At 42.9% G+C, this 27,597-nt stretch overlaps 1 protein-coding gene across 1 annotated transcript in view; it reads right to left on the bottom strand.

Annotated features, from left to right (window-relative positions):
- Nucleotides 1–5,818: 5,818 nt before the first annotated feature.
- Nucleotides 5,819–27,597, bottom strand: part of Phlpp1 (PH domain and leucine rich repeat protein phosphatase 1) — a 197,280-nt gene continuing 175,501 nt past the window's right edge. Inside the window, 4 exon segments of the mRNA XM_027417860.2 lie at nucleotides 5,819–7,978; nucleotides 10,451–10,679; nucleotides 12,590–12,784; nucleotides 25,858–25,962. Of these exon segments, the coding sequence (XP_027273661.2) occupies nucleotides 6,752–7,978; nucleotides 10,451–10,679; nucleotides 12,590–12,784; nucleotides 25,858–25,962 (1,756 nt within the window). The 3' untranslated portion in view covers nucleotides 5,819–6,751.

Here is a 27,597-nt window from a genome sequence, read left to right as displayed (position 1 = left end):
TGGAATCTGTGCACCAGGCACCTCACATGGAGGCACAGAAGCTGGAGTGTGCCCTTGAGGCTGCATTCAATATGACCATGGGTATAATAACAAAGCAGCCACTGTCACTGGGACCAAGGGGTTTCAGGGCTGGAGTATGAGAGTCACTACTGCGATTTTCTCAGTAACACATACTTTCACTCTGGAAGGCCAAGGAGGAACATGGCCTGTGTTAGTGTGCAGCATGAGGGACATCAAGGCTGAGGACATTCTGGTAAATGGAGAGTGTGGAGATCAGGCCAGCAGAGGGGTAGGGGCCCAGGCATGCTAGAGGATAGCAATGGGGATTTCTGTGTCCACTTTCTTCAAGGACCTGGCATGGAGAGGTGAGCAAAAGCAGAACCCACTTATTTTGGAACAGCTGTGAGATGGCTCATCAGGTGTCTGGTGTGCAGAACAGCACTGGTACTTCCAGCCTTCTGTGATCCTCTTGTGCTCCCTTGTAAGCTGAGCACAGGAGTTCTGTCTGATCTTTCTGCTTGGCGCAGCAGGTGGAAACTCAAGGTGGACGCAGTGTGGTTAAGGGCTCTTCATGCACGAGGGAAGCCACCTGGGCAGCAGAGTACAGACAGCAGTCCCTTTTCCTTCCACAGAGGTAGGAGTCAGTTTTACCCCTCACAGAATAGTGTGGTCACCAGGGCAGAAATATCACACAGAGGGCAGTTGGCAATCTGTCTGGATCAAGTCCAAGTTCTTCACCTACCCATGTGTCTTCACTCCAAGTGCCCTTTGGATATGCATGTCTCTCCAGATTGCCATCACTAAGTGTGTTCTAGTATTTGTCCTTGGAGTTTCACCTCAGGCACTCCATCTACTCATCACTTTCACAAAGTGGGTGCCCCATGGACTTATGGAGGTACTCAGTTTATGAAGGGGGCAAGAAGCCTCTACTGTTAGATCTCTAGCAGGACAAAACAACCCACCCCCCATAGCCAAGGATGATGAAGAAAAAGGATACAGACATATACACATAGCAGGATGAAACAAAGACACAGACACATACATGCAGACACACTAGCAGACATATACACACACACACACACACACACACACACACACACACACACACACACACACACACACAATTTGAATTACTTGAAACTTTAGCTGTACTGTCACTTTTGGAAAAAAGTATCCCAGTTAACTGTGTTGAGTTGCATTGTACAGAAATTAACAGCCATATTGGTCTAAAAACATCAAACTTAACTTTTTTCCATATGCATGGGTTTGGTAACAGAAACTGAGAAAGTGTTCACTGAACACCACCACCACCATACAGACTATACAGCTTGGGTTCTGCCTGCCAACAGGAAGCAGATGAACTCCTAACATGCATCCTGGGATGCTCAGACTAGAAAGGCAGTGGCTCTGTGGTCCACACCAGCATGTTCACCACTTACATAGCTTCCTTTCCTTTCCAACATTCCATCTCGTTCCTAAATATGTGGAAGGAAGCTGGGGAGAAATGACAAAACTTTCCACATTGTAACCTGAAGAATTCAAAGATGGTGAGTACACACGTCCCTGCACTCCTAGACCACTCTAGGGAAACCAGGAATGTTAAATATGTAGGGCTGTTTTTTTTTTCAAGGGAAAATATGTATAACATGTTTTTCCACCCAGAAGGCTTGGAATGGAGGTGATTGATCAATTGCCTGATGATTTGCATTATCTGTAAGCCAGGCCATACCTGTCCCCACAAGGCAGCTAATTGTGACCAGAGGCTCCCTCAAGCACCCCACAACTAGGACCAGAAATATTTAACAGTCTAGGTGACTTTTGTATAACTGTATATCCGGGGTGGGAGTGAGAGGTCCGTAAGCTCCCACAACTAGGATCAGAGGTAGCTAACAGTCAAAATGACCTCTATACTATCTGCATGACTGAGATCCTTCCCTAAGCCCTAATACATGTAGCCTATCTCTAGAACCTATCTTCTTGGAGGAAGTGGCACGGACTGAGTTTCAATGTAATTGTGTCTCCTTGTGCTCAGGGGATTGTATTACACCAGGAACACCCCCCCCCCCAAATTTACTGTGCTTAAATATGCTGAACTGCATGTCCTTCTCGCCTCTAGCAGATCAATACTCTGCTGGCCCTGGTGGTTGCAGAGCCCCACAGAAGTTCAATTGATAACTGGGGGGACCAAAGGTGAAAATTACATGTGGGTGACATTATAATAGGAAAAGGAGGCATGTATTTACCTGTGATGGGCTGCTGTTCCAGTGCACGCTGCAGCTCCCGGGAGGAGGCATGGCCCATCTGAAAATGAGATGCTTTTAATCCTCTGAGGCACTCTATAAGTAGTTGTTAAAAGAATGGCAGATCTGGAGGCAAATAAAGGACACTGCTTGGCTTAGTCCTGGCTTACAGGCAACTTAGTCTGAAGCTGGTTTTGGCACTTCCAGGGACTATTTGGGAGGCAGTTTTCTTAAAGACTTGGAAGTGAGTGTGGGTGAATTCAAGGAGGGTCAAGGACTGGACATAGAACATTGACAAAATAGTCTCAGCTGCCATTCTAATGTCCTCTCAACAGACAGAACTAGCCATTGGAGGAAAGCCCAAGTTCACTGGAACAAGACTTGAAAGTGAAAGGTTTTGGTGTGAAGCCAGCAGCACTTTCCTGTCCTTTGAAAATAAGAATGACAAGAGTAATTCCAGTTGTAAGTGGAGGGAGAACATTCTCCATGCATTCTGTTGCTTCTCCCTTTGCACATGGTAGAACATTGTGTTCTTAGAAAAAAAATGAACCAAAGACCAGTAAATGCTGCACATATTTATGGGTAAATTCAGGACAGGGACCAGTCCAGAACAGGGAAAGCAGCTCAAGGGCCATTCCTGAAGTGCTCAATGTCTTCTGGAAGGAAAAGGGGGCTATCCTGAGGGTTTCTGACATTTGTGGGGGGCTAGAGTCAACCTTGTGCTGGCTTAGACCCTCATGGCCTCTCAAGACCAGCAGCCATCATCACACCTCAACCAGGCACCTCAGGTCCCGTGCTGGTTTTGAGCCAGCCATGGGTTCTTGATCAAGGCTGAGTGAACATGCAAATCAGAAAGGGGCTGGCTCCCCTTTCCATCGTGGCTGACCAGGCAGAGCTCTGGTGTGAACTCTGTTCCAATTGATATAGAAGGTAGAGTAAGTGTTAGGAAAAGGAAGAAAAACAAAAACAAAAACAAAAACAAAAGTCTAAAAAACAACCTATCACAAATACTTTATAACTATTTGCATTTTCAAACATATAACAAACAAATCAATCAACATCAGCACCGGGTAGATCAGTGACAATGATGAAAGCAGTTTGCCTAGAGTCATTTGTACAACTTGGGGATTATGGAGATGAACTGGAACAAAATGGTACTCAATGACAAGAAATACAAGGAGCCTTTCCCCACCAACAGTTCATCTTTTCTTCCATTTGCCACTTATGAAGACACTTGTGTTGTGCTCTAGATTTTCTGACCAGTCCAGTTATATGCTGAAATAGTGATTATAAGGCCCCAGTGAGTTACAATTCTGGCCACTGGGGAGACAGCTACAGATAATGCAACCCCCACCTGTACAGAGACTCTTCTGCTTTGCATCAGGGATGAATTCAAAAGACCCTTTGATGAGTGTCCAAGGAGAGTCAAAATGATCCAACAGCCCTTGGTCAGGGCCAGCAGTGACCTCACAGATGTTACTCTGTTAAGATTTCAAGCACACCACAGAAGCTATCTGTTTTGCTGTCTCCTAACCTCAGGGAATGCAGGGCTAGACAAACGCTGGAAAGAATTATAATTCTGATTACATGTTATTTCTGTATTTTCATTTCCCATGAGACAGTTGCCCAATTTAAGAGTCAAGTGGTCACTAATGATACCACCTTATAAAGCAGAAACTGACACAAGGTACAACAGACACTAGGATTTAACACAGCATCTCTGCCACACTTAATTAGTAGTGAGGATCACTTTCTATTACATGTCAAAGAAAACTATTAACACAGTTTCTTCTGGCAGAATGGAGCTCTTGCCCTTCTCAAAGATAAACCAATCAGTAGATGGTGCTATAACAAAAGCTATGAAAAAACAAACAAACAAACAAACAAAAAACAACAACAAAAAAAACCCCACAAACAAAAACCTACCACCAAAACCAAAAAAATAAAAAAAAAAAAACAATAAACAAAATCAAGAAAAACCAAAAGAAAATCTATAAAAACAAAAACCAAGCACTGGTTCGGTCCCCCCAGAGACTGGCCTGGAGTCCCTCACCAGAGCCAGGCTAGAGGTCCATATCTGGCAGCATGTGGCTGATCCAACAGGAACCAGTGTCCAGACTCCAGCAAGATCATCAGCCTCGAAGGAGCTTGAATGCGGTTCACACTTCCTCTTGCCCTTCACACTTTCCCCAGTGGTCTGATTTCCTCACAGGAAGAGAGAATACACCTTGCAGGGAAACCCTTTCTGCTTAATACTCATTGTGCTGATGTCATGGCTTCCGGGGTCTTCAAGTATTGAGCATTTCAATGCTCAAAACCCGCTTCAGTTTTATATGCAGCTTTGCACACACTATTGGAAGGTATCTTGGTGCACAGAAGTGAGTAAAATTTCCTTAGGAAATAACTGGCGGTGGGGGGGGGGTTCCCTACTTAAGAGCATGGAGACTTACCAGTAGGTCTGTCCCTCTCTTGTCCCTTCACATGGATGCAACAGAAGACACTTCCCCTCTCCATGCACTATGTACCCCAAGTTCCCACAGGGAACTTAGGTCTCCACAGTTCTTCATATGCAGTGTATGCACGGTGTCTCAGTGACAGAAGGGACAGAGCTGCAAGCACTGGAGGACCTGGGGATGCACAAACACATCATCTCTGTCTTGTTGCTTCCTCCCACATCTTTCTGCTGGTCCTGGTGGGTGGCTGCCTCTGGTGTCACCAAGGAGTCCACAGGAACTCACTGACTGTTGGCCATCCACCACAGGCTCGGTCCCCTCTGTAAGAACCACACTGTGGTCCAGGCCTCTTCCACAAAGGTGACAAGTGAACTCTGCCCAAAGTGGGGAATGAATTGAACGAATGAATAGAATGAATGAATTGGAAAGCTAGCTCAGCTTGACAGGAAATAAGATACTGGTGGATAACCTAGACACTTGTGTGGCTTCTCTCACCCATGATGTGATGGGAAGGAAGGGCTAGAGAATGAGGCAGGATCAGGGCCAATTCCAGTCCAACAGAGGGCCTCTTGTTACAGTTCAGGAATCCAGCTCCTTCAGTACTGGGTCCAGCACTGCTACTGGAGTGAGCTAACCCTTCTTCTGTGGCCTCCGTCAGCGATCTGGGCTAGCCCAATACTACTCAGGGCAGACCTGAAGGGAGACAGATAGAAATGGAAGCCACCTGCCTTCCACACACAGCTCTTGATTTGCACAGTTACAATAAAAAGTACATTAATCTGTTCACAGCTCCTGGAAGAACTGAAAGCCAACTTGGTTCTGCAGGAGCAGACACTTCCCATGGGCTCTCCCCCTATGCAATCTCCATCTATTCCCCTTTCAGTGTCTACACTGCATAATAACAATAAAAGGAAAAGGATACCACCAGCTGTGTATATGGCTTACCAGAAGGTCAATTTCACTACCTCATTCTCTGCAGCTGAACTTGTGGAATATTAAGGAAACACACAAACTGCAATCCATGATGTTGGTTAATCTCGACCTTGTATCTATCCCTTCCAATCACAAGCTGGTATGACAGTCTATAAGACACACCTGGGTGCTGAGACAAAGCAGATGGATCCAGTGCTTGTAAATTTCATATTTATTATAACAAAAATTATGACATGTTCATTTGTGCATTCTGCTTCAATATAACTCCAATGTGTAGATGGTCTAAGGTATGCTATACAGTCATGCTGATTGTGGCAGCAGTAAGGAACACAATTAAAAAGTGTCTGCAGAAGGTTCTGGGGTCTGAAGAGCAGGCTCTTGTCCAGCAACCTCAGAACCACATTATCTACACAGAAACACGCTGACCAAATGGCCCACACTGAAGATGAGCGAGGTGGGGGCAGGACAGGGAGGCTCTTCAGAGGGGCAGGAAATCAGTGACTTAGGCTGTGTCCTTACGCCAAGACTACAAACACTTTAAGCCTCACTATGCAACACTGAGCTATTTACAATAGAAATTTCTCAATCAACTGTTCTCTCAGAGAAAATTAGTGAATCCCAGTGACTTAAGTCACCTGACAGAGTAAAGCAACTCCTAGGAGTTAGTCTCCATATTCTACAAATGTCTATCATTTTCAAGACAAAAAAAAAAAGCCTTTCCCCACAAAGAAATACACAATTACAATATTATTAAGTCATTTAGCAATGGCAACTTGCCCTGCCTTCCAAATAAACAAAACAACAAAAAGCAATTTTTAAAAATTACATTATCATTAATTGTTTCTCTGTAATATATTAAACCTTTTGTTCTTTGTCTTTACACATTTGATATGTTAGGGAAAAGAGTTAACAAATTTAAATCATATTGTTAAAGTATCACTAGAAGAAAAGTGGTAATTATTAAAAGTAACCAATACAAAGAGAACCTACAAGATGAGCTGCAGAGACAGATGGGGCAGTGTCTGGGAGAAGGGCATGGAGTAACACCCCTGGTTTAATGTGAGCCTGGGAGACTCTCTCAGTCTTTCTGGTTAGTTTATTGTTTAAAACAGTACTCAAACTGGGTCATAGTGGTGTATCGTAACAGTCTGGCAGGTGGTCCATCTGGAACTGCCGCTGCGGTTGTGGCTGCGGCTGCAGCTGAGGCTGTGACTGTGGCTGTGGCTGGGATGGTGGTGGTGGCACCTGCTGCTGTTGCTGCTGCTGCTGCTGCTGCTGCTGCTGCTGCTCCTGGTGATGTTTCATGATTTCTTTGACTTCTTCTTCCAGCTCTGGGGGTATGATAAACTGATCATCCGGATCTGGCTGAGCTGGGGCTGCAAAATAGCCTCCCGGCTTTCGGAGAGGTGCATCTGTGGCAACCTCTATCACGTTGTGGCTCCTTTCCTGGGGTGCTACAGAACCATTAGCCCTGCGTCGCCCAATGGTCCCCACAGCAGAAAAGTCTGCCTTCTTGGACAAACCTGCCTCATCCTCGTTGGCACTGATGACAATGCCCTCATCGCTGGCCTCAGCTGGCACCTGAAGCAGGTGCTGTTGTCTCTCCTTCTCCTTGGCCCGGCTGCAATGGATGTCCACTTCCACCTCTACCCGGCTGCCATTGCTGAAGACACCCTCAATGGGTTCTTCATCATCACTGTCAAGGCCGTTGTCAGAGAAGGCGCTGGAGAAAGTGGCGCTGGACAGCTGACGCTGGAAGGAGTTAGACAAGCAGACTGGGTGGAGCATACAGCGCTGCTCACTGGGGTATGCAGGGCTGTTCTCATTCAGGACTCCAGACGGGGGCTCATCAGAGGCTGTGGAGCCCACCTCACTGCTCATCTCCGAGGTGGATAGTTCACTGCTGATCTCAGATGCCATGCCACTGCTGGAGGACGGTACTCCCAGTCCATCTGAGGGCCTGTCCTTTATCACCATGTTGACAGAGGGTGGGAAGATGCCTGGACTAGGTGGTGGCATGCTTCCTCCAGCACTGAGCTCACAGCAGCAGAAGCTGTCTTCAGTGACACTAAGCTGCACTACCACAGCACTTATGCTGTCATGGCAGCCATAGCTCTGGGCCAGGGTGCATAGCTTCTTGGCAGCGGCCAGAGCATCTGGCACATTGCGCACGGCCTCCACAGCCTCCTCAATGGACAGGCTGTCCCACAGCCCCTTACTGCCCAGAATGAAAAACTCATCCTGTGGAGTCAGAAGCACGGACTGCACGTGGGGGCGAGGCACCACATTGGGGTGGAGGAAGGTATAGCCCAGGATGCGTGTGGACTCTGTCACTCCATTCACCTTGCCATCCTGGAAGAATTTCCAAAGAGACAGTGAGCACAGAGCACATGTGGCTACTGGAGCAGCCTCCCTCTGGGTCACTGACTAGGCCACAGGGCAGTGTTGCAGGAAGTGTTGGGCATCCCAGGGAAGGGGCTCTATATGGAGAGGTTAAAGTACAGATCTGAGCTTGTAAGGAGCCCTCGGGGAGAAAGGAAACATTCCAGCCATTCCTTTAACAGGGACCATCTTTATACTACATGGCAAGACCTATCTCTTCCTGACAAGGTGATGTCCAGCCTCACATGGCACGCATGCTCACTAGCTTCTAAAGAGGTAAGCCATCCAGAGAAACACCTGAGGACAGGATGGATCAACCTCATGCCTCTGTCCACTGATACTGCCAGCACGTGGAAAGGTGAGTCTTGTGTGGCCCCCAGACATTTGTAACTGGGTCACAAATCTCCTAAGTTTGGAGAGGTGATGCTAAAAGAAGTACCCATTCATTTTGTTTTGTTTTGAGACACGGTTTCTCTGTGTAACCCTGACTGTCCTGGAACTTTCCCTGTAGACCAGGCTGGTCTCAAACTCAGAGATACGCCTGCCTTTGCCTCCCTCCCAAGTGCTAGGATTAAAGGTGTGCTCCACCACTGCCCAGCAGGAGTAACCATTTTTATGATTTCCTTGAACCCAACTTCCAGGGACAAAAGCAGACAGTAAAGAGTCCTCCCTCTCTGAGTTCAGGTGGCTCATGCTGTTTAGACCAGCAGCCAAATCCAGGCCATTTGCCTGGGTAAAAGATGAGTACTTTTAAATCCTAGCTACATACAGCAGCTGGGTTCTCTACCTTCCAGATTTGAGGGTCTTAGGCTTATAGCCATGTCCACCCCACATTTCTAACACTTCCTCCCACAGAAAATTCCACAACGACAAATGCAATTTTTGTGAGTCTCTGGATGAGCCAGTTTTTGTCAGAGCCCATGTCTTTCATTCCATGCCTGCCTCACTTGGGCTCTCCTGCCATTCAGCCCCACCGCCTGCCTCCACCTGGGCTTTACAAGTGTTTGCTTGTTCCTGGGTACCTTTCCCCACGAACATGACCTCAGCAGCCATGCCTAAAAGAAAGTGGCAGTCTAGGAACTAAGAGGAATAAAACAGGCTTTCAAGTAGTTTGAGACTCCCTTAACTCTAGGAATAAAATCTGTTCCTGCCTGGTGTGGGATCTGGCAAGAAGGCCCTTGCTGCTCTAGCCACTCTTAAGGTTTCTCATCAGCCTGTGCTTTGAGGGCATCTTCAGGATACAGAAGCAATGAAGTCAAAATCCTCATTGTTGAAGTCTCAGTGGAGCAGACAAAAGTGAGGAAGAGACGCAGCAGAGAAAAGGAGAGAGCACGGCTGACCTGCAAACTGAGTGAGTCATGCAGCAGACATCTTACTCTTCAGTGCTGTCATGTAACACTGGCCACTTCGTGCACTATATTCTGTAAAACACACACTCTGCTCCCTAACTTGTGTTCACCATCCACTTTAATGCTCAGTGGCTGGAGCAGACAGGAATGAAATTTATACATGTCTCACTTCCATGGTCTCACGGCATACTGCTGTCTTTCCTGGGTAACAACACCACCTCCTTTTCTCTTCTGGACACTAGCCTTCACCCCTCAACCCCAAACTATGAATTGTTCCAAGAGTTTGATCACTAAGAGGAGGGAGGTCAGGTTCTTCTGGACAGATGTATATCTCTGGGTATTTCCAAGCTAATGGTGCGTGACCAGCATGCTGGTGAATTAGTAAACAAAAGAACCACAGAGGCTACTTTGGAAGTTTCCCTGACAGTGAATCATGATGCACTGTCTTTCTAGGTTTTGTCCCAGCAATACAATTGTCATTTGGGACCAGATAAGTCTTTGTTGTGGGACTGTACCCACATTGTAAGTCGTTTAGCCACAGGTGTAGCTGCTACTCTCTATGTGGCAGTGGTACCCAAGCTTCAATGATCCAATGCATCTCTAGGCCTTGCACTTGGCCTCCTGCCCCCTGAGAACTGCATTACTCAACTGGCAAAAGAGAAACACTTAAACTGGAGCAGACACTACAGTCTTTGTGAAGTAAGGCAGGTATCTATGGCTCCCACTTTGCACATAAGAAAACAAAGACTTATGAGGGTTGAGAGGTCATATCCTGCAAGTGGTCAAGCTGGGAGATGAAACCAGCAGTGTGATTTCAACCACCAGCCAGTAAGTGCCTTCAGAGATCCACTGGGACAGTACTCATGAAGCATTTCTGCTTCCATGGCAACCAACCAACACCTTATTATTCTACAATAAATTATAGGGACATTCTACATAACCTACAGACAGCACCAAGGAATTTACTCTGTAATACCGTGGATTTGGAAATTCTAATTTCGAACATCAAGAGCTTCCTCTGAAAACAAATGCTTCCTGAGGAACCTCCACCAGGGGGCGCTGCCCCCTTGCTCTCTGAGGAAAAGCTCCTTACCTCAGTGATGATGGCCTTGTGCTGCTTAATTCTTATCAGCTCTTCTTCACAGCTCATGGTGTATGATCGGGACAGAGGCAGTGGCTTCCCATTTCGACAGAGAACCGTTTGGCACTTGCCAACATTAGCAGAGGTCAAGGTAAAGGATCCTCCCAGGTCCACAGGGTCATGCTTGATGTGGCACAAGACAGCTGCACCACCAAGTTTCTGCCCAGCAGTTCCCAGCTTCCTGAACCCAAAGAGAAGGGTGAACATTCAATGCTTCAGGACATTATGTTCATCCAAAAACAAAACAAAACAAACAAACAAGAACAAAAAAGATGACACCAGTGCACAGAGCTAGCGATTAGGACTCAGCCCTTCCCACCAAACCCACTCACTCGGTTTCTCAGAAGAAAAAAGTCCCTGGAATCTAATCCACACACATTCACATAGAGAAGTGCTCATATGTGGGGGGAAGTGTCACCTTTTGCTCAAAGCCACATTGCTAGTCCTGGCCTGCGGTGTCCAGCCCGCTGCCCGGTGTCAGTTAAAATGGTTCAGCAGTACATTCTAAAACATCAAGAAAGTTCTGCTTCTCTCCCATCCACTTCTCCAAATCCTCTCTGTTCCCACAAAACCAGGATAGGTGCAAACACAGGATGTCCATGCCAGCACTGAAGACTAACCCTAACCACCATCCTTCTGATTCTCATTGGTCTGTTCTTGCCCTGTGCAGCCAAAACTTGAGATCAGTGCTCTTTATTCTATAAAACGTATAGGAACAGCATTCTGGTATCAATCACCAAATGTTTTTGCTTTGTCCTTTCGTTTGTTCATCAACCCATATACTTATTGAATATTTGAAGCATCTACAAATACTGACCACCATAAAGAACAAGGAACTCTGATCAATGTCCCACCAATGTCATTCCTCCAAACCTCCCTTAAAGAGCCTTGACAATTAAAACAAAACAAAGCAGAAAGCTATCACTCTTACCTAATGAAGACAGGAAAGACCCTGAATCACTAAGTTAAACAACTGGGAATGGCCTAGCCACAAGCATTTGACAACTAGGCACAAGGCAGTTACTATAAAAACAGTAACTCTAAAAACTGATGCGCTCATTGGTTCTATACTTGTTAACACCGCAGGCCAGGACTAGCAATGTGGCTTTGAGCAAAAGGTGACACTTCCCCCCACATATGAGCACTTCTCTATGTGAATGTGTGGGGATTAGATTCCAGGGACTTTTTTCTTCTGAGAAACCGAGTGAGTGGGTTTGGTGGGAAGGGCTGAGTCCTAATAGACCCTGCAAGTGGGCCTAGTATACAGATTCCTAAATTCTGGCTTCTAGACCATGACCAGATCTGACTGGTACATACTTTTAAGACAGCATTACTTTCAAATACACAAAGACTCCTAAGAAGGGGCTTTTGTAACCAGAGTCTGCTGGAGGATTATGTGTAGTGTGTGTATATGTGTGTGTACATGGTATGTGTTGTATATGTGTGACAAATGTGTGAAAAATTCTTTGAATGAAGGAGTCCTTACAACATTTATCCCTAAGAGTTCTTGCAGCGACAGGAAGCTCTGGTGCAGGTGTAACAGGTAGCAGCCTAGGAGTCTGAACACTTGCTTTCCCACTGAATAAGAGAGAAGAGGGTAACATATAAAGACTACTCTAAAACTAGCTTTAAATTTGACCTGCTCGGTTTCAAACCAGTGAAAGCATTTCCTATTGGTCAACAAACTGGGACAGCAATGGTTCATTCTGAGAGCGGTCTAAGGAGTCTGTGGTTTGGGGGAGGCTGGGTGCTTTAAATGATGAAAACATGGAACCAGTGGAGGCCAGTAAAGTCTCCTCTCTGAGAAATGAGTGACTTAAGAATAAATATCAATACAAATCAAACTGAAGCATAGTTGATCCCTTGCCTGAATATAGCTACAGCAGTCAGCCAAAAGGACACCAGATTGCTGCACAGACTTTTCTAACAAGAGCAAGATAGCAGACCCAGCAACAAAAACTATAATCCAGCACACAGGAAGCTGGACCAGCAGGGTCCGAAGTGTAGGACCAGCCTGGCTATACAGTGAGACTATGTATCAGAATAAACAAATAGTAAATAAAATAAAAAGAACTACAAGAAATCCTTTACCTTTGCATGACTATAAACGTATTGACCATGTATTCATCTTCGTTTTTCGTTTTCTGAAGCTCTTCAGCCAAAATGTCACTCATGGTGCATTGGAGAAGGTAGGGTACCTCCACATTCCGGTCTCCATCAAACACACCATAAAGGGCCTCCCGGTTGTCACGGAAGTTATTCACAGACAGCGCTGCAACACATAGCCTGTGGAGTAAGAATACTTCTGTGATGAGCCCATTCATCTTGTCTTCTCTCTGCCCAACTCAATTCCACCTCCCTTTTTAACAGAATGCTCTGGTTTTTCTCTTCTTGCCTTCAGAAATATTTGGGTTAACAGATCCCAGATGGTTTATATCAACTGATTGCTGCTTGCCTTCTCTCATGCTTCTCTTCTGATTTTAGTAGTTTTAAAATTACTCATTTTTAAATTTTACATGTGTGAATGTTTTGACTGCATGTATGTATGTGTTCCATGTGTATGTCTACTACCTGTGGAGTCCAGAGGAGTGCAATTAAACTGGAATTACAGGTGGTCATAGGCTGCTATGTGGGCACTACAATTAAACCCAGGTCCTCTGCAACACTCTTAACTGTGGAATAATATCTTTAGATGCTATCTTTTAATTTTTAAAAGACTCTCTTTTAATTGTGTGTGTGTGGGGGGGGGTCTTGAGTGTGTGTGTGCACGTGAGTGCAGATGCCTACAAGGCTAGAGTCATCAATCCCCCTTAAATTGCAGTTGTAGGCAGCCTGGGTATCCTGACATGGGTCTTGGAAGCCCAAGTGGGAACTGAGCCTGAATCATCTGCAAGAGGGATTAATGTACTCTTAACTGCTGAGCCATCTTTCCAGCTCCAATTACATTTTTAATGGCAATGAAAAATGGAGAGTAAGAGGAACGAAGGACAGGGTTAGAACATAACTTCCTATCCACACATGCATACAATAAATAGTTATTAAGGAGAACCTCCATATCAAAAGAGAATAACAAATGAAACATGGGGAGGGGATGAAGGATGTGAAATGTCTGAAAACAGAAAAGATCAGCATTCAGCCAGTGGTGCTGGCCCTACGTATTTCTTGGAAAAGCACTGGAGCTGCAGGAAGAAAACACAGTGTTGGCTGTGGAGGAAAAGAAGGAAGGGTCTGTCTCCAAAAGGAAACCAAGAAGCCAGGCACAACAGCACATACACATGATCCTAACACTTGAAAGGCTGAAGTCAGAGAGTCAAAAGTTCAAGGCCAGCCTGAGCTACATGGTTAAGATCCCACCAACACACCCCTAAGGAGAAAGAGGATATGGAAGGAGAGTGGTGGGATAATGTCCCAGCATAATGCATGGGAATGAGGGTTTGAAAAGAAGACAAGCATAAGAACTTTATAATTTATACCTATAATGTCAAACTCAATGAAAAGTACAAATCTATGGATATAATAGACTCAACAAACTACTAGTAAGAGAAACAGGTGGAAAAAAAACTTAACTGAAGCACAACAAAACTGCTAAATACCAGAATGAAGGCGGGAGGGTGGGGTGGGGTGGAGTGGGGTGCAAAGCCAGAATTGCAGCAGACTCCTTGTGGCAAAAAAAGCAGATGACTGCAGAACAGCATCTTTCAAGAACTAAGTAGAAAGCAGTCTAGATTCCCAAACCAGTGAAAAGCTGTTGTGGAATCATTTTTTTGTACACTGTGAAGCGGTGTCACTCGGAATGGCTTAATAAAAAGCTGATTGGCCAACAGCTGGCAGGATTTTTTGGGGGGCAGAGCAAACACTGGGAAAAAGAAAGCCGAGTCACCAGCCAGATGGAAAGGAAGCAACATGGGGAATACAGACTAAAGTGCTGAGCCACATAAAAGAAGGCAGATTAAAAGATGGGTTAATTTAAGTTGTAAGAACTAGTTAGTAATAAGCCTAAGTTATGGCTGAGCTATTATAATTAATAAATCTCTATGTCATGTTTTGGGAGCTGGCAGGAGAGACAGAAAAATTCACCTACATGCGGTACGCAATGCCTGGCCACCATATACCTACATAAGACCCGAGAACGCTTAAAAGAAGGTTCTAAACACACAAAAATGGAGCCAAACACAGCTTCCTTCTCAAGTCTCTCATGTGGGCCGCAGTACAGAGACATCTCCAGGCAGGTGCCAGTGTGTTTGAGCTGACAGTGTAGCATGAGTTAAGCCACAAGGTGAGTTTCAGATTTTGGTCATGCAGACAGAAGAGGCTACAGATACTTAGTAAAACAGGTTCAGATGGAAAAAATAACCTCTAAATAGGTTATAGTATGTTTACTAATATGCGTAGGCTTAAGAAAAATGGGTATAGACAGTCATTGAAGGAAACAGTTTAACAATATAAGGTCTTCAAAGAAAAAGGTAAAGTAATAAAAAAAATAAGTCACTTAAGGATGAAAAATACACAGGGTGTCTGGATCCTATATAGTGTCTTGCAAACTTTGAATTTTAAGTGCAAATATATAAAAATCAATAGCTGCTGAGAGTCACTGGATTATGGAAACTGCTAAATTAAACCAACCTATATATTTTAAAAATGTCTTAACTTCAAAATGGAAGTTGGACAGTGTTGTGTTGGGGGAGAGGTTATGCTTTTGTTTCCACAGTAAACAAAAGGCTGTGGATTCTTTCTAGGTTAACAGAGATCAGATATGACCAGGGGAGATCTCTTAAGGATCCTGGCTACAGACTTGGGAGAAGGGAGCCAAAAAAGACTACAGAACAGGTGACATGTAAGCTGATCCCTCTGCATGTGAAAAGCAGTGAGATGAGATGAGACATGATAGATTTTGTTGGCTACAGAGTTCTCACTTAGTATCACATGCCATCCTTTCAAATGTATGTGTAGAGATTTATATTGCAGTTTAATTATACAGTCAAATGGACTTATAAAGTTGACAGATGCCTTTTAACCTGCTCAAACATAAAACAAAACATCATTTTTAACTGACTTGTGCACACCACACATTCCACACTTATGTTAATGCAGATACTATGTTACCTTTAAAAGTTTATGTGTTTTCAGAACAAGGGGACCAGACACCTTTGGAAACTGGTGATCCAGGTGATCCACCCTCTCAAAGTGTCTTGGTTGTAGTTTCATCAGAGTTCTGTTTCCAGAACTCTCAAGGCTGCTGGCTGAGATGGTCCAGACTCACAGAGTACTCCAGCCAGGACTTCAGATAAGCCTTGCACTTTTCCATTGCACAGAGACTGGACAACAAATATCACAGCTAACTTTCCCAGAAATTGACGGTTATCCCAATTTCTGCAGGATCTCCTAAAGATGCCAGTGTCCCCAGACAACAGGAAGCAGTCTAGAGAACACAATGCCCACATTCCCAAGAGGTGAGTAGATGGTTTCTGATCATTCGATGGGTTATAGATGTTTGCCATCAATTATGTGTGTGTGTGTGTTGGGGGGAGTTGGTTACAGATTGTTATTGGTCATAGGAAAAAAGCTACATAAAAGAGTTAAATTCAAGGATCTCTTTCTGAAGGAAAAAGGGGGATATAGTATAAAAAACGATGGGATAAACGGGTGGATTGTTGAGTCTACTTTTGAACAACCACTAGTCCCAAATATTTTACATTGCTATGGATTTTGGTATATCGATATAAATTTTAAGTTATTTGTTATACTGCATATATGTTCTATTCTTGTTTAAGGTATTGTATCTATACAGCTAATTTAAAAGTATAATATAAAGTTTTAGCCCTTAAAATCTATTTAGGATAATAAAGAAATACACTTTAATAGTTAGTCATCTATGACAATTAAACTTACAGTCATGTTAGGTATGTTTTCAAGGTTATACAGTATACTTTAGATAGGTGACCTTCAAACACTTCAAAGACCTACAGCATATGGCATTTAAAATGTTTTAACAACATAAGGCTTTCCATGACAGTGAGATACATCTGCTCCTGGCAGCACCAATTTACTTCAAAAAAGGATGATGGGCATTGAAGAACCTCCATAAGGAGTTTGCTTTCTTTATGGCAAAATCTAGCCATTTGGGCAAGAAACTGTCCTTGTCTTGACTGCTAACAGTATGCTGTCCAAACTGTACTAGCAGGACACAAAGAAAAGCAACTGCCAAGCTTTGCCAAGATAGGGTAGGACAGTCCTCCAAGAACTCCTGCTTCACAGAAAAGTCTATCAGATATTATAGACCTATATATACAGGCCTGTAGGCTGAGAATGGATGCTCTAATGTTTCAGGGAAACTTTGGTGACTGTCCAGGCAGCCAGATGTCTGTCATTTTGGAAGTGGCTTACACTATATTTCCTGTTTACTCAGGTAATATTACATCCTTCTGGGGTCTTTGATGGAGTTGAAGACTAACTAGTTATAATTTTCCTTAGTTTGATAAAAGGTAAGTTAGGTACAGAACTCTGGATTACTAATGGAATATTTTCTCTGAAAAAATTGTACTAGAAATTATGCATATAATTCTTACCTGGTAATTGTTCTTATTATATATAGTTTTTCTGTGTTAGAGTTAAACATTTTCCTTTTTATTCAGATAAAAAGGGGGAATTTTTTGTACATTGTGAAGATGTATTTTTGCCAAGGCATCTTCTTATTGGTTTAATAAAAAGCTAAACAGGCATTAACTAGGCAGAAGGTATAGGCAGGACAGACAGACACAGAGGGAGCAAGACATGCAGGAAGCCAGGTAAATGCCACAAGACACATGACAACATGTAGATGAATAGAAATGGGTTAATTTAAGTTATAAGAGCTCGCAGGCAAGCCTAAGCTATCAGGTGAGCTTTTATAATCAATAAAAGTCTCTGTGTTGTGATTTGGTAGCTGGCTGGTGGGACAGTAAAGCTCGCCTACAAAAATAGCTTGAAAAAGTTAAGGTTGATGTCACTGCAGATGTACAACAAAAGGACTTCCTACCTGAAGATTTCACTGCAAGAAATACAAAAGGACATCTGATCTCTACAGAACAATGAAGTACACCACAAATAACAAGTGAGAAAGACATGTTTTACTGCCACAATGGGAGTGTGGGACCTACCACATGAAGGCTAGATATGCTGTTCACAACCATGATAAATATGATGATAGTCTCCTCCCCCAACACCTTACATCTGGCTCAAAATGTCCAGAGTACTGATGCTGAGAAACACTACTTTAGAAAGCAGAGCATTGAGCTAAAACTACTAATAGTATATTTTGGAATTTTATAGCATATGGGGAAATAAAATACAAGGCAATATTAGTACAAAGGTAGAGGCACAAGTTGAGATGTTGCAAGGTGTGAAGTGATATAGAATTGGAAATAAGCTGCTATTATACTATAAAGCCTAAGCAACACACACACACACACACACACACACACACACACACACAATAAGCAACACATATGCATTCATGCATGCATGCATGTACAAACACAAATAAAACAAGATAACATGGAAAATGGGATAAAAACATTTAACTCAAAAGAATTAAGAAAAAAATTAAGTTTTAAAAAAGAAAACAAAAAATGAAAAATTAAATTAAATTTAAACTTAACCTATTTACATTAGGTACAAATAAGAGACCTAAAAACTACCCACCAAAGCCAGAAAAATCTAAACCAAGTTAAAAAAGCAAGATGTGACTATATGCTGGACACAAAAAAAGAGCATTTTAAATGAGGCAAATAGGTTAAAAGTAAAAAGACAAACACCAGCATATTACCTTCTAGCTACCGATACCTAAAAACACTTACTACCTGAACCCCAGAGGCCACACCCAGCTGGGACACAAGTAGGTGGCTTCAACTGTCCTTCATTAGTCTCACCCACCCCAACCCTGTAGCAGCCTGCATGCAGATCCCCCAGCCCACCCCCTCCATCCTCCTTCATTCCCTGGACCAGCTTAGCCACTCTTACCCCAGCCCTGCAGCAGCCTACTTGCAGGGATCCTCCCTTCCACCCTGCCTTTTACACCTGCCTCACCAGAAACTTCCTCTATTCTGCCTTTAGGAATCCCTCCTCCCTCAACACTTCCACTCCCTGGGGAGCCTGCCTCTTGGTGTAGACAGGATCCCCTAATCTCTTTCCCATGGCCTTTTCAACCTTTTCTTTCACATATCTCTAGTCCTCTCTGCCACCCACTAATCTGCAGAAGCACTCTGCCAGAGAACCCACAGCTACAATACTTTGCTAAGATCCAGAAAGGGCAGCAGAAACCAAGGAATGGAACACCCATCCAACAAAGGCAACATTAGTACCTAGAATTGCCACAAACATCCTAACTCCAGATGCTGAGACACCAGTGCAAAACACAAGAAGATCTAAGATATGCTTCCACCAGAGCCCAGCAACTCTACAGTATGCCCTGAGAAATGAAGCATAAGACAAGGACTTCAAAATAGCTATTGTGAATATGTTCAAGGACCTTAAAGAGGATGTTGAAGGGACCAGCTCCCCTTTCGGCAGCCATAACAGCTGAACACGTGCTTGTCTGACTTTGTCCTAGACACTCGAAAGTCAGATGCCTGTCTCGTGACAAGGAACCAATCAGAAGTTAGCTGGTGGTGCTATGCGTTACAACCCTGGGTGTACTTTACAGACATTGCACACAGCAATGACACACAGAGCATAGCAACCACCCTGGGAGGGCCTATGGGCCATAACAACCAGTTGGCCAATCAACACAGGGCAAGCCCTCCAAGCCTGGAGGCACACCAATTGTGAGCCTCTGTGTACTCCTAGATACTCCCCTTACACTGCCCTACAAGCTCTCTCTCTGCAGCGGTCAAGCTGTCTTTTGTGAGCCATCTGCCATGGCGGGTGGGTGAAAGACCCGAGCTAACATGGGGCTAGCTCGTTAAATTACAATAAAGCCTCATGCAGTTTGCAGCAAGCTCTCAAATCCGCCTGGTGATTTGGGTGACTGAGATCGTGGCCTGGGACCCCGGATACCTGAGTTTTCCAGGGGTCTAACAATGTGAAGAAACGGCCCAATGAAGACTGTGAAAATGCACAGTGGAATGAAATAATGAAAACATTTCAAGACATGAAAATAGAAATTAGAATCACTAAAGGAAACTCAAACTGAAATAAAATTAGAAATGAAAAATTTAGGGAAAGAAGTCAATACACACACACACACACACACACACACACACACACACACACACACACACACATCTTAAAACTCTACCAGGAAACTTCTACAGATGAGAAACACTTCCAACAATGCAGCAGGGTACAAAATTAACAGAGAAATCAGTACCCTTTCTATACACAAATGACAAACAGAATGAGAAGGAAATCAGAGAAATAATACTTTTTATAATAGCCTCAGAATATGTGTGTGTGTGTGTGTGTGTGTGTGTGTGTGTGTGTGTGTGTGTGTGTGTGTATTTCTAACCAAGCAAGGGAAAAATTTGTACAATAAAAACTTTAAGACTTTGAAGATCTCAGGAGACAGAAAGATCTCCCAGGGTCATCGATGGGTTAGATATACATTTTGAAAATGGCCATCTTTCCAAAAGCAGCCTACAGATTCAACACTATCCCCTCCAAATTTTCAGCACATTTTGTCACAGAAATTAAAAAAAGAAAACAATTTTCAGCTACATATAGAAACACAAAAATCCCAGGATAACTAAAACAATCTTGAATAATAAAAGAACTACTAGAGGTATCACCATCCAGATTTCATGCACCTATGGATACCAAAGTTTTTGTTGTTGTTGTTTTTGTTTTTGACAAGCCAAAACCACACACCAGAGAAAAGACAGCATTTTCAACAAATGATATTGGTCAAACTGGATGACTGGCTGCATGTAGAAAAATGAAGAGACCCATATTTACCAACCTATACAAAACTCAACTCCAAACTGATCAAGGACCTCAACATAATGCTAGAACCCTCAATCTGGTAGAAGAGAAAGTAGAGAAAAGTTGTGAACTCATTGGACAGGAAAGGACTTCCTCAACAGAACACTGATAGCACAAGGCAGTAAGAACAACTACCACCAAATGTGGCCTTACAAAATGGAAAAGTTTCATTCAAATAAGTTGGCATGCTACAGAATGGGAAAAGATCTTTACCAATTATGCATCCAATAGAGGGGTTAATATCTAAATACATAAAGAAGTAAAAGAATTGGACATCAAGAAAACAAAAACAGTAACAAAATTGGGGTACAGAGCTAAGCAGAATTCTCAAAAGAGGAAACACAAATGACTGAGAAACACTTAAAGAAATGTTCAACATCCTTAGACATGCAAATTAAAACTACTTTGAGATTTCATCTTATACCAGTCAGAATGGTCAAGATCAGTACAACAATGAAGGTAAAGGGGAACACTCACTCACGGATGGTGGGAATGCAAACTTGTGCAGTCACTATGGAAATCAGTGTGATCATTCCTCAAGAAGTCTGGAATCTATCTACCCCAAGATCCAATACATTTGAAAATGAGATAAAATACACAAATTCTTTGAAATATATAAATTAGTAAGTTCATTTAAGAGATGCTAAAGAAAACATCTCACATACTATAAAGAAATGAGATGTTTGGTTAAAAACTCAAGAAAATTCCAAACCCAATGACTGGAATGCCTCCAAACATTTAAGGAGGATCTAAAATCAATTCTTTACAAACTTCATAAGCTCTCCAGCTCATTCTATGAGGCCAATGTCACTGTGGCATCAACAACAAGTAATGAAATGAGGAAATGCAGGTCAATACTCATAGTGGAACACAGACATACTCAACAACTTACCAGCAAACTGAATTCCATAGCATATAAAATGTACAAATATAACAATGTGGAAATTATCATAAAATACAAGGACAAGCTAACATTTTAAAAATAATGGAAGCTTGAGAGTTAAGAATGCAAACTGCTTTTGGAGATGACTGGAGTTACTAGGTTACTATCAGAACCCCTTACAACTCCAGCTCCAGAAGGAATCTGATGACTCTGGACTTGGCCCCTACACTCCTGTACACAAAGCCACCACAGAGAGACAGAAAGACATAGACAAACCTTTGGCAGGATGTAATCCCAGCACCTGTGAGTTCAAGATCAGTCTGATCTACACCGAGAGTCCCAGGCCAGCCAGAACTATATAGTGAGATTACTGGGTTTATTTTAGACAGCATAATAATAAGTAATAAAAATAAAAACAATGAAGTTCACCATATCAGACTCAAAATGGAAAAAATGTGATAATCTCTCATATATAGCAAAACACGATAGCCACCTATTCAAAAACAAAAATACTACCCACTCAGCCACCTCAAAATGCTGGCACAGATAGAGTTAATTGTCTCAAGTTCCACCCTATTGGGGAGCTACTGTTAGTGGATGATTGCTGGGGAGGAGTGGCACTCCTTTCTGAGGGTGTGGCACTGGCAGGTTCCCATGCTCCATTGCATGCCCACCATTCAGATGGCACTAACTGGATTTGAAAGCTTATACATAAAAACAAAGAACACTAGATATGAAGTTGGGGGAGGTATGTGAGAGACACACGGGGAGCTGAGGGGAAAAGGGAGGGTAGTCATGATCATACTTCATTTTATACATGCATGGCATTCTCAAAAATAAAGAAAAAGTGCTGCAGAGATGGCTCAGCAGCTGGGAGCACTTGTTTTTACACAGGACTTGGGTTCAATTCCCCACATTCACATGGTGACTCAGTCATTTGTAACTATGCTTCCAGGGGAATCTGTCAGCCTCTTCTGACCTCCACACACACCAGTCATGGATATGGTTCACAAACATACATTCAGGGAAGACATACATACAAAATAAAGTAAATCTAAAAAGCAAAGTGAACAAAGGAGAGCAAACTAGAAATAAAAGAATTCTCTTAAACTGCACAAAGGGTTATTTTTATTTTATTTTTGTCAAACTGACACAAGTTTGGGTAATCTACCAAAAGGGAACCCAATCGAGAAAATTCCTCCATCAGATTGGCCTGCAGGCAAGTCTATGGGACACTGCTTATGACTGATGTGGGTGGTGCTCCTGGACAGGAGGTTCTGGGTTGTATAAGAAAACAAAGTGACTGTAAGGAGAGTTCATGGCCTTTGCTTTAGTTCCCACTTTCAGGTTCCTGCCTTGAGTACCTGCCCTGACTAACCTTCACAATGGACTATATAAACTGTAACAAACCCTCTCTGCCCCAAGTTGTATTCAGCCATGGTGTTTTATCACAGCAACAGAAAGCAAGCTGAACACAGTGTCTATAAAAATGCCTTAAAAACTCAAAGCAGTTTCTGTAAAATCAGGAATGAGATAGGGCTGTTCAGTCTCTCCACTGAAATTCAGTAGAGGGCTTCAAGTCTAGTTACAACAGTAAGACAAAACAAAGAAACAAAAGGGATACAAATAGGAAGGTAGGTGTCAAACAACTCCCTTACTTGTAGACAATATAACCCTATACACCACACAAGAAAACTCTCAGAACCGACAAAGGTTAGCAAGGCAAGACACAAAATCAGCATACACAATCAGTAGCTGTCCTGTATGCCAAGAAGATTCCTTAGACATTAAGAAAGAAATGGAAATACCTCATAATAGCTTTAAAAAGTCAAAATGTTAAACAAGCAAACAGACAACAATAAAACACATAGGAATATACCTACCTAAAAAGTGAAAATCTTTACAATCAAAATTTTAAGACAATGAAGAGAGTGATAAATGCTAGAAGATGGAAAGACTACTCATACTCAGGGATTACAGAATTAGTTTTCTGAAATAGCTATAGTACAAAAAGCAATTTATAATATCGTGCAATCTCCATCAACACTCCAGGCATTCTTTACAGAACTGGAATAAACAATCCCAAAATTCATATACCAGCACAAAAGACCCCGGATGGTTAAAGCAATCCTGAACAAATGAACAATGCTGGGTTTCAAATTATAGTATCCAACTATTATAGAATAAACAGTAAGGGCTTAGATACACAAATCAAAGGAACAGAATAGCTGACCCAGAAATAAAACCATGCAGCTACAGCCACAATATACATACATACATACATACATACATACATACATACATACATACATAAACAAAAATACCATAGAGTTCATTTTGTATTGACCAACTACTCCTGGTCATGGGGTCTACCTTGAAGTGTGGTTAATATACCCAGGAGACCCCACTAGAGAAAACTATTTTTTCCTTTGCAAGTGTATATCAACTGCAGATAGCTTCTTGGTTGAGTGTGGGTGTCTTTGTCCATTTTCCCCTCTCAGTGCTGGACCCCATCTGGCTTGAACCTGTGCAGGTCCCCTGTGTGCTGCCACAGTCTCTGTGATTACAACATTTTTGCCCAAGATGCTGAGAGCATATATTGCAGAAAAAAAAATGGTCATCTTCAACAATTGACGCCAGGAAAACAGTACATCCAAATGTCTGGAAGGAAACTAAATCCCAATCTTTCCCCTGTAAAAAAAATGGATTAACAACTGACCAAATACTGTAATATAAGGCTTGAAACTCTGAAATAAAGTTCAATTTTTATAATCATCTTAAAATTCTATTTTCCTCCATTGGGTAGAATTATGTAGGATTTTTCTGTTGTTGTTTGGGTTTTTAAGTACAGGTGGTCACTCAGATTCTTTTCTGGCAAAGCCTCCCATGTTTTCTGGTCTGAGAAGGGCCCAAGTTATCCAAGTGCAGCTCCCTGCTCGGGTTTCCCTGAAGATCTAAACCAACATGAGAAAAAAGCAACGGTACACACAGAGACAAGGAGAGAAAGAACAGAGATCCACTGAGATTTCTCCCTGCCTCTGAGGTAACAAATGGCCAACTCCTTGATGAAATGACCAGTTCATTTATAAGGGAATAATACACACAAAACATCTAAAAACGAACCCCCCCATTAAAAAACAACAACAACAACTGAAAACAATGCCTTTAAACATGTGTGATTAGTTCTGGAAACATCAAAGAGTCAATAGCCCGGAAATAAAGTAAGGGTTGGGTATGATGGGGTTGGGGGCTGCTGCTGTTTGCCTTCTGGTTTTCAATCCAGCTGGCAGCCTGAAAGACTGTTCACTCTAAGACAGCTCACAGGCCAGTACGTTTGCCACTTAAACATTTTTCTCAACCTTAAGCTAAAAAATAAAATATGCAGGAAACCAGATCTATTTGTTGTTTGCTAAACTCACATACATAAGTAGATAATTATGCCCTGGAATTAGAAAGCAACCTCATCCTGGAATTCATAAGACAGTTCCTTTAGTGTAACATGTAACTGCTTCCACCGAGGCATCCCAAGAGTCCTAAAGAATATGCCAATCTCTTAACACAGTGCCATTCCTATGCCCAGAAAAGGACTTGGCATGACAGCACAATTCCAAGAGCATTCAGAACGTCTGTGGTTCTCAGTTGTGGACACTTTAGAACTTTCGGATTAAGTGGGTCTAGGGTGGTGGTGAAGCAGATATGAGAGTGTGAGGGTGTGTGTGTGTGTTGGATTTTTCAATTCCCCTGCCTCCACCTTCTGAGTTTGAGGCTTACAGGCCTTGATGGGAGGGAGTGTTGTTGTTTTATCTGACTGGCTCTAACTACAACCAGGAAATAATAAGCTTATTATTGGATCATTTTCCACATTCTATTCATTCATTATTCTCAACAATGTTCTTACACCTTAGCCAAAGAAATTATGACTATTCCAGTTTGCAGGATTCTTTGCTTTCCTGATCATCAGTACCTCTTCATACAATGTAAACAAGAGTGATCAGGAAAACTCACATGTGTAGTGGAGAGAGGAGTGACTGGAGAAATAGTTGAGAAAAAGAAATTCCAGTGAGCTACTCCTGGTGGCAAGAGAAGCAGATGATATGACACGGAGTCAAGAACCAAGGCTGCCAAGCTAGTGTGGACAGCAGGCATATTCCAGTCATCAGTGTAAGTGGCCTGAGTATAGACAATTAGCTACTTCTCTCTTGGTAAACATGCTTCCCAGAAAGATAAAGGGGCTTTTCAAAGGAGCAGAGATACATTTCAATACCTAGGCCTTTTCCAAACACTAGAGTCTTACATAGATATAATGTGTCAGTTACATCGTATCCTAGCAACATCTCTCACAAAAGGAAAGTATGCCATGCCAAGCAGGTATTCAGCCTGGTGTTTAAACATTGAGGAGTGAGCCTCACTCTGGAGAAACATGCACTAAGAAACTCCAGGAGGAAAGGATGTGTGTTATCAGCTCTCCTTCTACCCAAGAATGGAGGCACTTTTTGGTCCAAAGTTTCACTCAACGTACTTGTTTTTTACTCCTGACGCTTCAGTGTAACCATGACTCCACACGGCTGGGGCTCCAGATGCATCTCCTGCTGAAGGCTGGTCAATCTTGAAGCATCGAATATTACTAAGGAGAGAAAAGGCAGCAGGAATCATGAGGAACAGAGGAATGTGAACTGTCACCTTTACCTGAGAAATGAAAACTGCTAAGCACTCTCCTCTTACCGCCTCTGCTGCATCTACTGTAAATGAAATATTTATCAGTGTCAAGAACCTGCTCCTCAGGTGCTTTATGTTGACAATGAGAACAAGGGCACCGCTTGGCATGAGGATCAGTTTTCACGGTGACTATAAAGCGGCCGGCCATTAGAGACTGGCAGACTGTATGCTACACGTCTGCTCTTCCCTCAATCTTGGCATGAGTAAAGACTGGTGCAAGCTTGAGAACTTGACTTTGACCTCTAGCATCTATGTAAACAGTTGTAATCCCTGCACTGAGGAGGCAGAGATAGGATCCACAGTCAGGCAGCCTAGCCTAATGAGGAGCCCCAGACTCTTGTCTCAAGACATAAAGTAGATGGCTCTTGAGGAATGAGGTTGACCTCTGGCTTCCATGTACATCTGCACACACATCAACACGAACATATACATACTTAAATAAAACTGAAATTAAAAAGAAATAAAACTTGTATCAAGTTAAGTTTTAATTTTTACACCATCAACATTTGTATTTGAAAAGAAAAACTACCACAGTTAGGTAATGGTCAGACAATTCTGCAGTATTTATCCCCCAACCCAATTTCTGTCCTTATCATCCATTCAAATAGCCAACAAAATTACTGAGGACCTGACACTGCCTAGATATTCCAGTTTCTTCCTTAGGTGGATAGGCCATTTACATTAAGACTAACACCATACAACATACCTGTAAAATCATATGACTAAGTTACTAGTTCTCTATGTTCTAAGGTGTGAGATTTAGTTCTCTCTCGGCTGTTAAGGGCTCAGTAGGACGTGGAATAGTGGACACGACATAAAAAGGAGTAAGTGTCCTGTTTCTAAAGCAGCCTACTATGCAGCACCTAGTGTCTCTGGGCAGAAGTCCCAACCACGGAAAGGAGCCCTAAGAATGAGTGCATATTACCATTGGGATCTCTTCACATTATTCAAATGAGAGAGACAGAAAACATATGCATCATTTCTTGACAACCAAAGCTTAACTCTTTTTGTCAAGACCCCAGGAATTTTAAATATTAGAATTCTCTTCCTAAGAACCAGTTAAAATTTAACTAGTGTTCACTTTGGTTGTAGAAATACATGATTGCAATTTCTCTGAAATTAACGTTTGATTAAAGAAAAAATTCTAAGGACTAGAGAGGTGACTCCATGGGTAAAGGGAAGAGGTCCTGGGTTTGAATCCCAGCACTCATATAAAAAGCCAGGCATGGTTGTAAGCACCTGTAACCCCTGTGCTGGGTTGGGGAGGGGATAGAGACAGGAGGATTGCTGGGACTGATGACAGGTTCAATGACAGTGTGTCTCAGAGAGAGGCAGAGCAGGTCACCTGAGTGCATGTCAGGTGTGCACTGTGCATGTTCAGGTGTGCACCCCCCAACACACACCCATCAGAGTGGCAGAGCAAGTCATCTGAGTTCATGTTCAGATGTGCACCCCCATCCCCCCACACACATCAGGGAGTGGCAGAGCAGGTCATCCAACTGCTTATTCAGGTGTATGTACACCCCCCATGGAAGTATATCCT

This window comes from Cricetulus griseus, chromosome 5 (assembly GCF_003668045.3).
Source record: "Cricetulus griseus strain 17A/GY chromosome 5, alternate assembly CriGri-PICRH-1.0, whole genome shotgun sequence".
NCBI classification, from domain to species: domain Eukaryota; kingdom Metazoa; phylum Chordata; class Mammalia; order Rodentia; family Cricetidae; genus Cricetulus; species Cricetulus griseus.
Note: the sequence above shows the minus strand (reverse complement) of the source record. Positions and strands in the feature narration are given on the sequence as shown.